Source organism: Gadus morhua, chromosome 2 (genome assembly GCF_902167405.1).
Source record: "Gadus morhua chromosome 2, gadMor3.0, whole genome shotgun sequence".
NCBI lineage: Eukaryota > Metazoa > Chordata > Actinopteri > Gadiformes > Gadidae > Gadus > Gadus morhua.
The window spans coordinates 26,760,094-26,776,767 of record NC_044049.1 but is presented as its reverse complement, the minus strand read 5'-3'; the positions used below and the strand labels follow the sequence as shown (position 1 = coordinate 26,776,767).

Sequence of the window (16,674 nt, the reverse complement as noted above, 5' to 3'; positions counted from 1 at the left end):
TTTGCGTCGCGTACAAAAATACGTCACGGCCCTTTCACGCAGCCGACCCCGCCCACGTCCCGGAGGTACTATTTGCGGTGGAAAAGGACCCGCGCTACCGTGTCGTGTCGAGTCGTGTCGTGTCGAGTCGAGCAACATGTGCGGTGGAAAAGCGGCATTAGTAGGGCATCAGAAGGATGCGTTACCTGGAGCGTTCTAGCCCCCGGGGCTATGGGCTGTAACTTTAACACTGGGCAGGCGTGGACTTAGTTATGTGCTCTGATTGGCTAAGCATGGTGCTGATCTCCCGCCTCTCTGGGTGTTGTATGTGTCTCTATGCTGCTCCCTTGTGGCTATGTGTTGGCATTGCAACTTGTTTCGTGGCCCTGAACTTCTGAGTTCGTCGAACGCCTGGGCCGCTCGTATCTCTGGAATTGATACGTGAATGAATGGCTTCTTGTAGGGGCCGGACGCCTCCCTAGGAGCCGGATCCCTCCCTAGGATGGGAACGAGACCTCTCTAGTCGACAAGGACATATGTTGCCTGTTGGTATGAATGTGTGAATTATGTTTCAGTAATGTTAACATTTGACGCTATGACACAAATTTACATCCCGAGATTTCAGAGAACTAGGTCGAAACAAATTCATATTTAGCATTTTCAGTCATCCTGGAGGAAAACAAGCTTTATGCAAGCATCTGATAAAATGTGTGCGTTAATAGGCTATCAGAACGTTGTCTTTCTCTTTCTTAATAATTCACCTCTCGGCCTGCGACAGCCGAGGGCCGTGATTTAACTCTTTACCTTTTAATGGTGTTCAGTGTCACGGATTGGATGGATTGATGACTAAAGTTTAATCAACAAAAAAATAGTTCATTCGGTGAATTAATTAATTAATATTTTGGTGTCGACTTTGGTGAACGACGTGGCCGACTTGAGGGCCGCATCATGGGAGGCCGATTTAACAAACCCGACAGGCCGTATAAACTCCTAAACAAATTAATCCTATTTATTTGCCAATACCTGAGTGAATCACTAGCATTTTTTTCATCGGTGTGTGATGAAAAGAAATCTAACTTTTCTCAAGAGTGGCAGAAAGTCACGGAAACCTACCCTTGTTTCCTGCTGGATCAAACCGTCAACTGGACAGTTCGTTCCTTGCCGAAACAATGCTGAGACTAAAGAGACTTATTAGAGGGAAATCGTCGAGCAATATCTCTTCAGATCAGAAGCGTCTTCAATACGATTGCAACAGTTGTCATGACAAATGTAAACATTAAAGATTCTGCGAAGAAAATTATTTTAATCCAGCTCATTGTGACGTCATGAGACAGCTGACCTCTCGACCGTGGCCGCCTGTTTGTCTGTGTGTGTGCGTGCATGTGTATATAAATATTATTTATCATAAATATCATATTTACTGTAGACTATTTGGTGGCATATAATACAACTATGAACTAACTTATTGCCAAGGTTTTGGGATTCCAGAAGGGTTTAGCCAACAATGGGCCACATTTTAATTAAGGGCTGCACAATTAAATAGGCTAGGCCTACATATTAATTTATATCGTCATTACTTCAGATCAGAAGCGTCTTCAATATGAGTTGTCATGACAAATGCAAACATTAAAGATTCTGAGACAAAATAACTTTACGCAGCTCATTGTGACGTCATGAGGGAGATGACCTCTCGACCGTGGCCCTGTGTTTGTGCGTGCATGTGTATACACATTATAAATGTTGTCGTGAGATCACCTTACTGAAGAACTATTTGGTGGCATGAAATACAGCAATGAACAAACTTAATGCCAAGGTTTTGGGCAAGAAGAGCTTCCAACTGACAATGGGCCACAAATTAATTTAGTGCTGCACAATTAAGTAGGCCTACATATTAATTGAAAAATCATGATTTTGGCCTTTGCAATTGACTTATCGAGAAAATTGAACTCATAATATAATGAAGGTATAAAATAACAATGACCAACATAAACACCCTGGGTTTCAGGTTGGAACTCCCTCATGCCCACCTGGAAACCAAACACAGCGGTGTATGATTTGTTGGCCAGTTATTATCAATCATGAGCAACTGTCCCAAAATAACATGCGATAGATGGGTGGATGCCTCCAGATAGTAAGCAGTTATTCAGTTTATTCCAAAAGTTAAAGTCGATTGTGACAAATCGTGGATTTGTTTCCTGCTGCTTTCTGAGTCTGCGATGAATCACTGAATTACAGACATGAATAATCGTAAACATATTACACCAAAATTACAAATTAAAAACAGCGGTTCGCTAGCGGGCGGTTCGTCCCGAGGCCCGCCGTGCTTCCACTGGAACCCAGTCTGCGGCCGCTTCAGTGGCCACTCAGTGCGCGATACTGCCGCCGGCTCTGCGCGCTCATTGCGCTCTCGTTCCGCAGTGGGCAGCTGGCTTCAGTTAACCACAGCATCACACCAAACGTAGGCAAAAGGACCTCGGATCGCCCCAGATTAGTGCCCTAATAAATTGTGCTCTTAACCCCAAATCCCCCTTACGCTGTGTGTAAATCCACTCAAGTCACTGCAATCACAAACACACTTCACAATAAAGGCTCCTAGTTCATAGTTTATTTCATGAACTGCAGTAAAGAAAAACTAAAAACGGCGGCCATTATAACAAAATATAAATATAACATAAGATCCCCCCTTCCCCTTACTATTAAATGTTCTTCTTATGGATGGGGCCTTGTACGGTGAGGGCCGCTGACAGGTTTGGCTGGGCCCGGGACAAAATTCTCTCAATGCCCCCCCCCCCCTCCTGAATCACTGTGTCTTTCTCTCTCTCTCCCTTCACTCTCCTCCCCTTCTCTCTCACTGGTAGCCTGTTCTTCCTCTATCTCACTGGTAGCCTGTTCTTCCTCTCTCTCATCCTCTTTGGTAGCCTGTTCTTCCTCTCTCTCATCCTGTTTGGTAGCCTGTTCTTCTTCTCTCTCATCCTCTCTAGCCTCTCCTATAAAGGCGAACATATTTCGATAAAAAGGGCTAAATTAACAGGGGTCAAAATGAACCATTTAAAAAAGAACAAATTGAAAACCCCTTAATTTGACGATTTAACACAGAAAAGAATAGACTGATCAACTTGGCTGACTCTATCCCAAAGACTACAAAAGTTTAAAAATCTAAGGTTGTTTTTTTTGTTCCCAAAATTGTCAAACGCCGAAACACAACCACATAATTCCCTTGTGCAGCTCCCAAACACATGACGTCTGGATGACAAGCCCATTTATTACGGATAAACCAAAAGGATTATTTACAACTTTAATTGGATAGGCTATGGATATGGACTGAGTGAAGTTATGGCTTTCAGAATCATACCACAATAAAACTCACGCTATTGTATTCACTTAGAGCTCATTAACTGCACATTTCATCGACCATTTTTCACTTGACCAAGGGGAATCATGTCAAGGGTACTTTTATTTATCGCCAGACCCGCGTTTATGTCCGCTGAACTTCCAGAGAATGTTTGGGGAACAAGGCGGAGCCCATTCATCTGGCAAGTTTCAAGTTGACGGCAATCAGAAACTAAGTTACAGGCTACCCAAAAACGTCACGTTTATAACCCATTCGTTACATCCAACTCTATCTAAATGGCAATTTCACATGTTGCCATGCCACTGGCTTATTTTAAACCATGAGCCGCGTTACACTGGCTGTAATTCAGCTGACTGGGAATGATTCTCAAATCAATTCAGGCTGATTGGAGTGCGCAGCGCGTGCCTGCCTGAAACATTTGATTTGGACATGGGCCTATTTGCGGGGTAATGTGCATATTCTAAGATTCAATTAGATATAGGCGTATGAAACACAGTGTAATAAAGCCGTTGTGGTTATCAAATTATTCAATGCCCCCTGTCTGTCTGATATTGATCTCAGTGTGACTTGCTCATGTGGTGCTGCGCTAATATGTTTGACACGCCGCCTGTGCCTGTGTTACTTGACGACGGGCCTGGAAAAAGTTGGCCGTGTCTTACCTGGCTGTGCTGCACAGCTGCCTTTACTGGTACCGGCTGCAGCATCACCTGAGTCTTTTCTGAAATATTTATAAATATTTATAAAGAGATCCCCTCAGGCTTTCGGCTTCTTCCTCTCTCTTTCTTTTTTTTTCAGGGCTCCTGACTTGTGCATGTTGAATCAACTCGCGCACTGACCACTAATGGAATGATGTCGTCTTTTTTTCTTCTCCAAAGACCAAACCATTTTGGCATAGGGGTGATAGGGGGTTATTGGCCGTTTTTTCAAGGGCAATGAAGGCAAACAATCTAGGAGTCATTAATTGAATGCAAATAAAGCACTTTTCTTCTCTTAATCAACACATTTTGAAGTATACATACAATAATTAATCCCAACTTCATGGGGGTCCAGTTATGGGCCCCCCCCATTCCAGGGCCAGTGCAGGGCCCGGGACAACGTACCCGCTTGTCCCCCCCTGTCGGCGGGCCTCACCATATCCTCTTTCCCCGGAAGAAGCAAAACTCAGTATTTAATGACTTTGATTTACCTTTGAGTACTTCCTATTATAGGCTACTGTCTGTGTAAAATGCTGATTACAATCGACCAACACCACTTAACGTTTGTATCAAGGAAGAAAAAAGAAAAAACCCATCCTATTCATGCCACCACAGAGGCAAATCAACGGCTTTGCTTCAGCCACTCAACGTACTATGTCCCGGTGTCACAAAACGAATGAACCCTTCCGAGTGATCGATCACTATCTATATACAAATGTTACTTTTTAAGCTCGTGCATGTTTCCGCACCTGAACGATTTCATGCCTGTCTACGCTTCAAACTCGTGCGTGCTGCAGAAAAGGTGCAACAGCGACCCCTGGGGTCACACTTTACGGTGGGTAAAATAATATGGTTTGACACTCCCAATAGTAAAATACAAATATTAAAGAATACAATAGGGTTCCTACATTATCGTAGGACCCCTAATAATACCAACGAATACAATAGAGTTTCTACGTTTTTTGTCGAACGACCCCTAATAACGTGCAATGATGCACCCGGGAATAATCTGACTGGTAGACACTGCCATCTAGTGGACATGTCTGTGTAGATGCTTTTTTCAATAGCCTCTTCATGAACGTTATTTTGAGCGTGGCTTCCGTCTTATCAGTTTTGTAAATTGAGTTGATCGATTATGCATCCACCTCTCTGAAATCAAAGTTTGTGGTCATAGCTGCAGATTTAATTCACATAATTTTACTCAGTTTACCACTGTAAGGCCACGTACATGTGTACGTTTGCTTATATTTGACAGGCAGCTACAACAAACAAAATAGGACAGAAGTAAACTTAATAAACTTGTCACACATTGCGGCGTCGGCCTTCCAGCACATTCATTCAGTCACTCCAACGGATCAACCTTCACATTCATCCAGAGAGACGAGCCCTCGAGAGTTCAAGAAAAGAGAGACTCAAGAGGCGGACTTCTATGTTCAAAACCATCCTTTTATCCATTCCAACATAGTACCTGGCTCACGGACAGGTTCAGCGCGCATATAGTTCACATCGAGAGAGCGATAAAGAGAGATAAAGAGAGACAACTCGCTGAAGTTACGTAGTGTACTTACAGTATGTACAACTTTTTTTTGCACACACACACCCACGGTGTGTGTGTGCAAGAGTGTATTGCCCCACAGAACACTAAACATGGGCTTCTTGTATACGGGGCGTGTATGACATTAGCCGCCCCCCTGCCCAATGTAACAGACACTGAATTAAAACCAAAGAATTCAAATGATACAAAAAAGGTTAAAACCTAAAAGCACTCTGGAATGGCCTCTGAAGGCCCAGTTCAACGTGCAAGGGGGGGCTTCATCAGTCTGTAGGAGGGGGGGGGGGGGGGGGGGGGGGAGTCTGTGATCGTGGTCAGTAATTCAGCTGATGGTCGCGGTCTTCGTCGTCCATGTTGCGCCCGTGCTTTCGGAAGTACTTGTAGCGCTGCACGTAGAGCTTGACCAGGGTGCTGACCTTCACCGGGTTGATCTCGCCCGTCCGGCTGTGGCAGATCTGGTGGGGGGACACACACACACACACACACACACACACACACACACACACACACACACACACACACACACACACACACACACACACACACACACACACACACACACACACACACACACACACACACACACAAATAAAGGAGTACTTCTCATCTCTTTGAATGCAGCCCACAGTTGAGAACCCAGCTGTGGATCGCCGCTGAACGAGTTATCCGTTGGTCGACTAGGGATGGACCATCTGGTGACCAGGGGGGGGGGGGGGGGGGGGGGGGCTAAACCACTCGAAGCCCAAGGCCCTGGAGACCGCCTCACTAACCCCCAACCACTGCGGTAGAAATGAATGATTATATTCTATGGTAAACCATGATTATTATTAGGCCTGCATATCTAATGGTAGGAAACATTGAAAGCGTCTCTGAACTCTGATCCAGGGCTGGACACGGTGCCAGGGAGTCTGGGGTCTGAGCGTACGTTGGAACCCCCCCCTACAGGAGCAGGATGCTACGGGGTCAATGCGTGCCGACCCCTGCCTGGTGTTCCAGATTATCTCGTTGACCAGTCGCTTAGAGGAATTTGTGATTGATTATGGGCGGACACCTCAAACAGGAAACCGCCATGTGTGTGTGGATAAAGAGGACGGCGGGTTCTGTTGACCGTCAGGATGTTTCTACTTAAATTAATTTAATTTTAAATGTATATTTAAAATAAGATAAGATATACTTTATTCATCTCAGCAGAGAAATGTAGGTGTTCCAGCAGCCAGCATACATACACAACACATGTATACATACATATCCCACCTAAACAAAACCATGCACCCACAACACCTAGCCTAGGATAGAAGAAGGGGGATGGATGGTCCATGTGCAGAAGTAGAAGTAGAAGTAGCCGTCACTCAGAGATAACGGCACAAAATGTGTGCAAATATACAGGTGTGCAAATTAACAGGTGTGCAATGAACAGGTGTGCAATGAACAGGTGTGCAATGAACAGGTGCAAACCATATATATATATTATATATGTATATATAAGTTTGATATATATATATAAGCACAGCTACATTTTAAATGAATTTTCTTCTGTCCTTACTAAAAAGGGGAGTTATTATAAAGTGCAATTGCAGTAGGTAAGAAAGTATTCTTAAATCTGTCCTTTCTGCAGCTTAGCTGTCGTAGCCTCCCACTAAAAACACTCTTTTGTTTACTCACTAGATTCTTCAAGGGATGCGTGTTATCGTCCATAATACTCAACAATTCCTGTACCATCCTTCTCTCCATCCCAACCTCCAGGGACACTACAGCAGTCCCCAGCACAGAGCCAGCCCTCCTCACTAGCTTGTTAAGCCCATGATGCCGCTGCCTCAACTGAGGGCTGCAAAGAAAATGGCACTTGCAACAACATGCATAACGTTTTGCTACACACATTAAAAGACCTAAGCTTGCTCAAGAAGTAGAGTTTGCTCTGAGCCTTCTTGTAGACGGCCTCCGTTTGTTGCTTCCAGTCCAGTTTATTGATCATGTGCACACCCAAGTATTTATAGCTCTCTACCACTGGCACTTTGTCCCCAAGGATAGAGATGGTGCTTAGCTCAGGCCTGGCCCCCCTGAAGCCCACCAACATCACCTTGGTCTTTGTTACATTTAAAACAAGGTGCCATTTATGTACTATGATTCTTATTATTGTGATGCACAAAACACCAAGACGATCAGGGCGAACATCATCCGTTTGCAATTTGGTTCACGGAATTCATCCTGCCAGTGAATCACAGGTGTGTGAGGGATGGAGAGTGTTTTTATGGATTAGCCACAACATCTTGCTATTTTCTGCCCTCTTCACTACTCCTGAGTCTTACCCAAACCAGTCCAAGCAGCGTTGTAAAAACCCACAATGTGGACATGATAGATGGACTGCGTTAATATCGCGCCTTTTTGTATCTAGTGGTCTCCCAAAGCGCTTTAAAATATTGCCTGACGTTCACACATTCATCCCCACGTTCACACACCGACGGCGGAGTCGACCACGCGAGGTGACAGCCAGCTGGTCAGGAGCAGTCAGGGTGAGGCGTCTCGCTCAGGGACACCTCGACGCTCAGCTAGGAGGAGCCGGGGATCGAACCCCCCCCCCCCCCCCCCCCCCCCCCGGCAGTCATCCCACCGCTCCGTGAGACTAGCCCAGCGCGTACCTTGTGCACGGCTTTCCTCAGGATGTCCTTGTACTCGTCCTTGTTGATGTCCTTGCGCTGGTAGTACGGCTTGATGGCCAGCTTCACCTCCTCCACGGCGCGCTCCTGCGTGTGGAGCTTCTTCAGGTACTGCGGCGACAGAGGGGTCAGTTAGCAGGGCCCTGACGGGGCTGTGAGGCCCACCCAATGACGTTCAGGGTTTCCCCAACAGCACTCTACAGCTTGGGCGGCCACCTGACCAATACTACTACTACTACTGCCGCATTACTACCTCATCGGAAATAATTAAACCATTATGTAAATATTATACAAAAGTACAAGACAGACTTGAGGCCTGACGGCATGCAAGAAAATAAGCAGAAAAGGTCCACCTGTAAAAGAGTGCAGTTACCAAAGGGCCCTTGAAGTGTTATCTTTAAAACCAGGGAGGACAGCCTGTAGCGATGTTAGACCTCAGCTCTGCCATCGGCAGTGACTGTGATCCTCGTGTGAGTGTTTAATAAATAACTGTTGAATTATCTGCCTTCAAACAACACAACCACCACTAACACACTGTCTGAGGGGAGACCCTGATGTTGAACTTAAAGATAAGGATCAAACACACTCCTGCCTTTGAGCTTAGAGACAGCCGCTCTGAAGTCCCACAATGCAACGGGCTAACTGTAACCGCGAGCGTGACGCAGCCAGCGGAGGGGGACCACGCGTACCTTGTCCGGGTCTTTGCTCTCACTGTCCCATCCCATGTCCCCCGAGTCCCCCCCCGTCCCCGACAGCCCGGCGGGCAGGGGCGGGGTCTGGGCGCAGCCGCCCCCCAGGGAGAGGCCCGCGTGGAGGTGGGCGGGGGTGGGGCCCGAGGGCAGCGAGGAGGGGGGAGGGTTCAGGGAGGAGGAGGAGGAGGAGGAGGCCGAGGAGGGCGGGGCATGCTGCTGGGACTGGCTCTGATTGGCCTGAGAGAGGATCTGCACGGAGAGGGAGACAGGAAGGAGACGGGACACGGACGGACAGTTGAAGCAGACGTTAAAAGCATTCACTGCCACGTTTTAATGTTACAACAAAAACAACACAAGGCTATACAACTCATCCCGTTATACAACTGGTTTGAGATCGATTGGTCAACACAGTCTCACCTGGCTCGTGGCGTGGATGAATTCCTGCGCTTTCGCTCGGCTGGCGATATTCGCCTCCTCCATTTTGAAGAGCAGAGCCGTCACTGAGAGACACAGAGAGAGAGAGAGAGCGCAGTCGTTAAGATGCTACATGTGTGGAATCAACCGTTAAAAACACCTCCTAGAAGGTCAACCTCCATGCACAAACCACTACAATAAGAAACCAAACTAAATGCTCGTGCAGAGAGTCTGGGACATCTTATGTAAAACACACGCAGGCCGGTCGGACAGGGAAACCAAACCTACCGCTCTACTTCTGTTGTCGAATGCACAAATACAATTCAACCTGAAGGTTTCCGATTACTTTTAGGTGCAACAACCAAAATACGAGAGGAGCAACGGCACAACTTTCCTTTCCTAAAGTTGACAGGGCGTTGCCTCATTCTGCTGGAGGCCAGCGGTGTGTAGTGTGTGTATGTATACGTGTGAGTATGTATTAGGGATGGGCGTGAGGAATCGATTACTCGAGTACTCCTCGTTACAAATGAACTCGGTTGGTGGACAGGCAAACTCGAGTTTGCATATACACACACAGACAAGTTTTCTGAAGCAAATGTATACATTTTCTGTGTGGCACCACTGGCGCGTGCCGTGCACAAAGCAAATTAAATGTATACAGTTTCTGTGCGGCTCGTGCCGTGCCGTGTGTGCACAACGCCAGAATTAAAAAACTTAAGAGATGGCGGTTAGAGCAAAGCGCAGCGAAACCGTTACAGGCCTTGGTTCGACGTGATTTAAATTGTGAGACGCATATTTATTTTTGCAAGGAAAATGTGTTTTGAACGTTTGGCAAAATAAATAATGAATACTCTGATAACTCTGACTGTTTTGATGGAGAATAAGCATTACATGTTTGGTTGGTAATATTGCCGTTCATCATCAGGCCTATTCCTGCGACAGATGCGTTGCATTCTAAAAATAGATTTGATTTAACGAGTACTCGATTGATCCTCGAGGAATTATTCGATCAGTCGAGTTTGGAATTTACTACTCATGCCCATCCTTAGTATGTATACCTGTGTGTTGGCTGCAGTATAGTGTGCGTGTGCGTGTGCGTGTGCGTGTGTGTGTTATAGTGTGTTTATAGTGAGAGTGCGTGTGTGTGTGTGTGTGTGTGTGTGCGCAGCAGGCTCCACTCACAGGCCAGCACCCCTCCAGCGGTGCAGTCCACGCCCGAGGGCAGGCTCCAGGGCAGGGGCACGGCGGCGGCGGCGGCGGCGGCGGTGGGGGGCGGTGGCGGCGGGGGCGGGGGCTTGCTGGCCGAGGAGGACGACACGGAGGAGGAGGAGGAGTTGTGGTCCGAGGAGGCGGGCGGCAGCGAGAGGCCGGCGCCGCCCGCCGCCGAGGCCGACGAGGACGAGGAGGAGCAGGGGGGCGAGGCCAGGGCCTTGGGGGCGTCGTCCTGGCCCGAGGGGCCCGGGGCGGCGCCGGCGGCCTGCGAGGGGGCGGGGCCCAGCGGGCTGCAGGGGGCCGGGGTGGGCGTGGCCGGCGGGGCGGGGCCGTCCTCCGCCAGGAAGGAGGGCTCGGGGGTCTTGCAGCTGCTGTCCACCGTCTGCGAGTCGGGGGACGACTCCCGGGCGTCCCGCGCCGCCGGCGCCGCGGAGACGGGCGGCGGCGGCGTGCGGGGCGGGGGGGTGGCGCCGGAGACGGGCGCCGCCCCCCCGCCGGCCGAGGACGAAGACGAGGAGGAGGAGGAGGAGCTGGGCACGGGGCCGGCGGGGGCCGGGTGGGGGCTGAGCCGCGTGCCGGCAGCGCCGGCGGCCGGCGGGCTCTCGGCGCGGGCCCCGCCCCAGTCCTCGGCGCGGACCTCGGGGCACCCGGCGGCCCCGCCCCCCAGGGGCCCCGCCCCCCCGCCGGCCCCGCCCTGGTCCTTGGGCTTCTTGGCGGCGCGGCGGCGACGCTTGGTGGCGAGCGTGGAGGAGGGTGAGGAGGCGGAGGAGGAGGTGGAGGTGGTGGAGCTGGGCGTGGCCTTCTTGGCCCGGGCGGCGGCGGTGGGCGGGGCGGCCAGCGCGCTGCGCTTGCCCCTCTTGCCCGGCTCCTTGCCGCGGCCGGCCAGCGAGAGGGGCTCCGAGCAGGGCTTCAGGAACGGAGACCGGCTCTCGTTGTCCCGGCGGAACACCACCGCGATGGAGCCGCCCACCACGGGGCCCCCCCCGCCCCCCGTGGACCCCAGGTCCATGCCCAGCTTCCCGGAGCTGCTGGGGGCCCCCGTGGTGCTGCTGACCCCCTCCCTCACCATCACCGACACCTTGGACTGCAGCTTGCCCTTGCGGCCCCCCCCCCCGCCCTCCTTCTTCAGCGCCTTGCCCCCCGAGCGGGCCGAGTCCTTGCGGCCCGCCTTGTCCCGCTCCTTGTCCTTGCCCGCCTTGCGGCCCCGCTTGGGGGCCGGGGGGGCGGGGGGGTCGGCGGGGCCCGGGGGCGGGGAGGGGCCTTTGCTCTTGGTGCGCGCCGCAGAAGAGGAGGAGGCCGACGACTCGGCCGGGATGTCCCGCGACTTGGCGTCGTGGGACTTCTTCTTGGGGTGGTGGCGCCCGGCCTTGGGGGCGGCGGCGGCGGTCTTGGCCTTGGGGGAGCGCAGCGGCGGCTCGGGGGGCAGGGCGGCGGGGGGCGTGTCCTCCAGAGAGGGGTAGTCCGAGTCCAGCGCCTCGCCGTCCAGCGACCGCAGGTCGATCTCCAGCTTGTCCGAGTAGTGATCCGAGTCGTAGCTGTGGTAGCGCGGCGGCGAGCGCGAGCGGCTGCGGTAGGCTCCGCCCCCCTCCGCCGCCTCCTCCGCCTGCCGCCGCTTCCTCTTCTTCTTCCTCTTCAGGGAGCGGTCCGAGCCGCGGGCGGGGGCGGGGCTGGGGGGCGAGGCGGGCTCGGGCTCGGGCGGCGAGCCCGGGACGGTGGTGGTGACCGTGATGGTGCGCTTGATGGCGAAGAGGTCCGAGCCGTTGAGGTCCTGGATGGACGGCGGCACCACCGGGCGCCCGTCGCGCCGCCGCCGCCGCTCCCACGGCCGCCCGTCGCGCTCCACCTCCTCCTCCTCCACCACCTCCTCCACCCGCCGGCGCCCTTCACGCCCGTGTTTGGACTTCTTGGTGCCGGAGCGCTCTCTGCTGCTGGAGCGCTCCTTGCCGTCCCGTTCCCGGTCCAGGTCCCGGTCCCGCTCCCGCTTGCCGTGGCTGGAGTCCCGGTCCTTCCGGTCTTTGGCGCGGCGGCCGCGGTCCCCGCTCCGCCCTCGGTCTCGGTCCCTCTCCTTGTCTCGGTCTCGTTCCCGCTCCCTCTCCCGCTCCCTGTCCCTGTCCCGGTCGTGGTCCCTGTCCCGGTCGTGGTCCCTGTCCCGGTCGTGGTCCCTCTCCCTCTCCCGGTCCCTCTCCCTCGGTCGCTCCTCCGAGGGGCTGGAGAACGAGCGCCGGCTGTGGGCACCGCGCCCCGACGAGTTGTGCGAGCGCGACGTCTCGGGGCTGCTGTGCCTCCTCTTCTTCCTCTTGCGGCTGTTGCTGCTGCTGCTCCTCGGTCGGCCCCCGGCCTCCTCGGGGCCCCGCCCCCTCCCGTCCGCAGCCCTGCGGCCCCGCTCCCGGCTCTTGTCCCGACTCCCCTCCCCCTTGGCCTTCTCCTTGGCCTTCTCCTTCGTCGCCGCCGCCGCCACGCTCTTCTTCCTCTTCTCCTCCTTGTCGCCCCCGCCCTTGCCCTCCTTGCGTCTCCGTCGGTCGCGGTCCTTGGAGCTCTTGGACGACTTGCGGCTCTTGCTGCCCCGCGGGGCGGCGGCGGCGGGCAGGGCGATGAGCAGGGGGGTCGGCGACCCCGGGGGGGAGGAGGGGGGCAGCGAGGGGGGCGGCGGGGGCGGCGCCGGCTGGGGCTGAGGCGACAGGGAGGAGGAGGCGGCGGGGGCGGGCCCGTTGCGGAAGCGCTCCTTGCGCCGGCTCACCAGCTTCCGCCGCAGGTCGCCGGCGCCCACCACCACGGCGTCGTCCTGCAGCGAGCCGTCCGCCGGCCAGGCGCTCTCCGTGCGCACCGACACGAAGCCGTCGCTGTCCAGCAGCCGCAGGACGCGCTCCGGCTTGGTGCCCACGGAGAACGGCCCGTCCGAGGGCAGCGGCGGCATCATGGCGGCCCGCTGGGCACCGCCGCCCGCCTCGTTGACCGAGGGGACGATCTCCCCCTCCTCGATCTCCGAGTGGTCCGAGAGGTCGCAGCCGCGCTCCCGCTGGCTCGCGTTGGGGGCCCGGTCCAGCCGCCGCCGGAGCGAGAGCTTGATGAGGGGCCGGGGGAGGAGGAGGGCGGTGGAGTCCGGGGGCGGCTCCTTCTTCAGCTTCTTTCCCGCTCCACCGCCGCCCCTCTTCCCCCCCCGCTCCTCCGCGCCGGGCCCCTCCTCGCCGTCCGACGCCGGCGAGCCCGTGGGGTCAAAGGGGTCGTATTTGTCCCCTTCGTCGTCGTCGTCGTCTTCGTCGTCGTCGTCCTCCTCCATGGCCCTCCCGTCCAGCTCCCCGTCCGTCGGGTGGAAGGGGTCGTATATCTCCCTGCAGCCCCGCTCCAGGGGCCGGTCGGCGGCCGCGCGGCGCCCGGGGCCGGGGCGGTCCGAGGAGGAGAAGGCGGAGCTGGAGAGGGACGGCACCGAGGCCGAGGTGGACGACACCGTGTCCCCGGACAGCCTGGCCCTGCCGCCGCTGCCGCCGTCCGGGGGGTCCTTCACGTCGTCGGGACAGCCCGTCGCCGTGGCGCTGGGACAGGAGGACACCGACGAGGGGGAGGAGGGCGAGGAGGAGGGGGAGGAGGGGCTGGAGGTGGGGGAGTAGGGAGGGGGGCTCTTTGCCACGTCCATGTGCCCATTTGGAGAAGGGGCCGAGGGCCTCTTCTTGAAGCCCGCGGCTGGTGATAAGTCCATGGGCCCCGGAGACAGGTGGCCCCGTGACCTGGAGCTAGGCGGTCAGGGCAGGGGGCCACACCTGAACAGATCAGGGAGGGACCCTAGGACAGGAAACATGAATGCTGCGGTTAACATCCATCCAACTTCATGCTCATCCAGTAATTTCCTTCACATATTTCTGCCACTGTTTCCTATGCAGTGACTTCAGCTTTCTATGGTTCAACCGTAATATGTCAATCTATTTACATTATAACCACGCACCATAGCGCAACAAGCGTACGTCAGGTGAATGGCGACATTCCTTTAATGAAGAGATTTCAAGATTACCTGTCTTCCTGATAGAAATAAATGGGCAAATTCGGGATAAAAGGTACATTCAGAGTTGATCCCTCCGCCTCAACACGCACCTAAAATTAAAAGCTGAAACAAAGAACCACATTAGTGTTTGATCTTCTATTCTGACAAACCGATTTTGCTAAGCCTTCTTATGCTTGCAAAAAGGGGAACAGTCGAGCCATCTTCCACGGCTTGTTCAGCTGTTATGTATGGATAGCAGAGCAAGAAAAGACGATCTAAAACTACAAAGTTCATTTTCTCAGGTAACTTGGTAAATGAGTGAGAAGGTTAATGAGCATATCCATTAATGTGGAGGGCTATTAAAACCCCTTTGGCGAGGGACGGCCAAAGCTGATACTGTATGATGTGATAGCAGGGACTGGTCCATCCCATCCCTGGTTTGAGCTGAGTAGGTTGACGCCGGTTCGGTATGCATCTTCGCATCCTTTACGTGTATTCATTAACCAACGTCCTTCTCATTTCCGTTTAGATGTAGAATGTAGAATAGGCAGTAAAGACCGGTCGTCCAGATGTAATAAGGGGATTATGAAGGCTAGGTTTTGAGGCTCATTTGACAGCAGCATACTCAAGGCACATTATTCAAAAAGATGAGGTGCATTGGATGCAACAGTACACATACACACCAATATGTCTCGACCAATCTCAAAAACAGATTTGGTTTAAACAAACTGAGATTGTGCAGCCTTGGTCAATCCATTCACATCAACATCCCCCACATCTAGAAATGAATTTACCCGGCTCAGTAAACCTCGGCGCTCGTTTATACGCCATTTAAAAAGGTTTGACGTCGTATTTTGTATTCTCAAGTTCATAATTGTAATATAATACACCATGCCAGGCAAAGCAGTGATTGTCCGTCTAGGTCGCTGGACAGCTGCATGGTATTTTGCCCCTTACTAGCTGCTAGCCAACATTAGCAGAATGCTAGCTAACTCCAGCTGCCTGCAAGCAGCACAGCATAATCCACAGAAATGCAATTACCTTCGGTTCTTTATCCGTTGTGTGGAATAAAATCCATTGTGTTCCGATCACGGTTGTTTCCTACGCGACACAGAAGTTACATTCAAAACCGAGTCATATGTTTTTCTTTTTAAAATCACAAAAAGAGGCCCATCCCATCAACGTCCGCCATTTTACTTTTCAGACACCACAAACCACGCCTCCCTCAAAGCCACACCCCTTTCAAACCTCAACCATTATAAAGAGAGGCAGAAACATGGACGGCAGAAAGTGAAGCGGCTGCCCAAAGCAGTGGTTGCCAAGCCAAAATCACGCCTCCTCTAAAACACGCCCACCTGTACACGACGCTACGGTGGCTGAGGAAGACAATAGACCATAGCGGTACGCAAACTCTTCTTAAACGTGCAGTGTGTTGATTTTAGTGCCATCTAGCGGAACGGACTTGGCAGAATGGAATAAAGTAACCATGTTTTAGGTAGTGTATAAAGCCATGAAATTGTCGTTGTCTTTAATGCAATCTGGATAAGACTGAGCTGCTCTTTGATCCACATTGGGTATCTCCCATCACACAATTCTGGAGCAGGGCCGAGCTCTCTGAGTGGCCAACGACGTGCGTCGCGACCTAGGTCGCATTGGTCGCGACGTAGGTCGCATTGGTCGCGACGTAGGTCGCTTTGGTCGCTGTGTTGGTCGCACGTCTGGCTGCCGTTTTCTCGTCTGGCTGCCGTTTTGGTCGCTGGCTGGCTCGGTCGCTCAAAGTCTATGGGCGGTCCTTAATCAGTTAATTTGCATGTTATTAACGGGTTTTTTGCGACAGTTGAAGTACCAGAAAGGGCGAAAGCTACTACAGCTCTTTATTGCTAATATTGTTTTAATATTTCTATATTGAAGTACAGTTTAAAATGATGAAATCGTTGGTCTATCAGTCTATCAGTCAAATAATGAATTTTATATCTTATATATAGCCTATATATTTGTTTTGTTAAATGTCATTAAGCCTAATAAGGTATATTATGCACAAAGCACTTCGTTATAGAGTGATGTATTAGTTATAATTAAGTGGTACAAGTGGTTGTGGCCCTAGGTTGGTAATCATCACAATGGCTGTTCGATACCCATCACGATCAGGTA

General features: G+C 52.6%; 1 protein-coding gene across 2 annotated transcripts; it reads right to left on the bottom strand.

The window, feature by feature from the left end:
• Positions 1 to 5,451: 5,451 nt before the first annotated feature.
• scaf1 (SR-related CTD-associated factor 1) lies at positions 5,452 to 15,805 on the bottom strand. 2 transcript variants are annotated; one of them, XM_030376076.1, is made up of 7 exons: positions 15,565 to 15,805; positions 14,554 to 14,646; positions 10,521 to 14,327; positions 9,342 to 9,424; positions 8,922 to 9,173; positions 8,215 to 8,343; positions 5,452 to 6,033 (listed from the first exon to the last, which is right to left on the bottom strand). In XM_030376076.1, exons 3-7 carry the CDS (start codon positions 14,242 to 14,244, stop codon positions 5,893 to 5,895), a joined length of 4,329 nt encoding a protein of 1,442 aa, XP_030231936.1. In that variant the 5' UTR covers positions 14,245 to 14,327; positions 14,554 to 14,646; positions 15,565 to 15,805; the 3' UTR covers positions 5,452 to 5,892. The 2 variants fall into 2 exon arrangements, with proteins under 2 accessions (XP_030231936.1, XP_030231944.1); XM_030376084.1 differs by lacking the exon at positions 14,554 to 14,646.
• Between the last annotated feature and the right edge of the window lie 869 nt (positions 15,806 to 16,674).

Coding starts and splice junctions, on each gene's coding strand:
- scaf1 (XM_030376076.1), bottom strand. CDS start 14,244: ATGGACTTATCACCAGCCGCGGGCTTCAAGAAGAGGCCCTCGGCCCCT. Junction 9,425..10,520: donor CGCTGGAGGGGTGCTGGCCT/GTGAGTGGAGCC, acceptor TGTGTCTCTCAG/TGACGGCTCTGCTCTTCAAA. Junction 9,174..9,341: donor TCATCCACGCCACGAGCCAG/GTGAGACTGTGT, acceptor CTCTCCGTGCAG/ATCCTCTCTCAGGCCAATCA.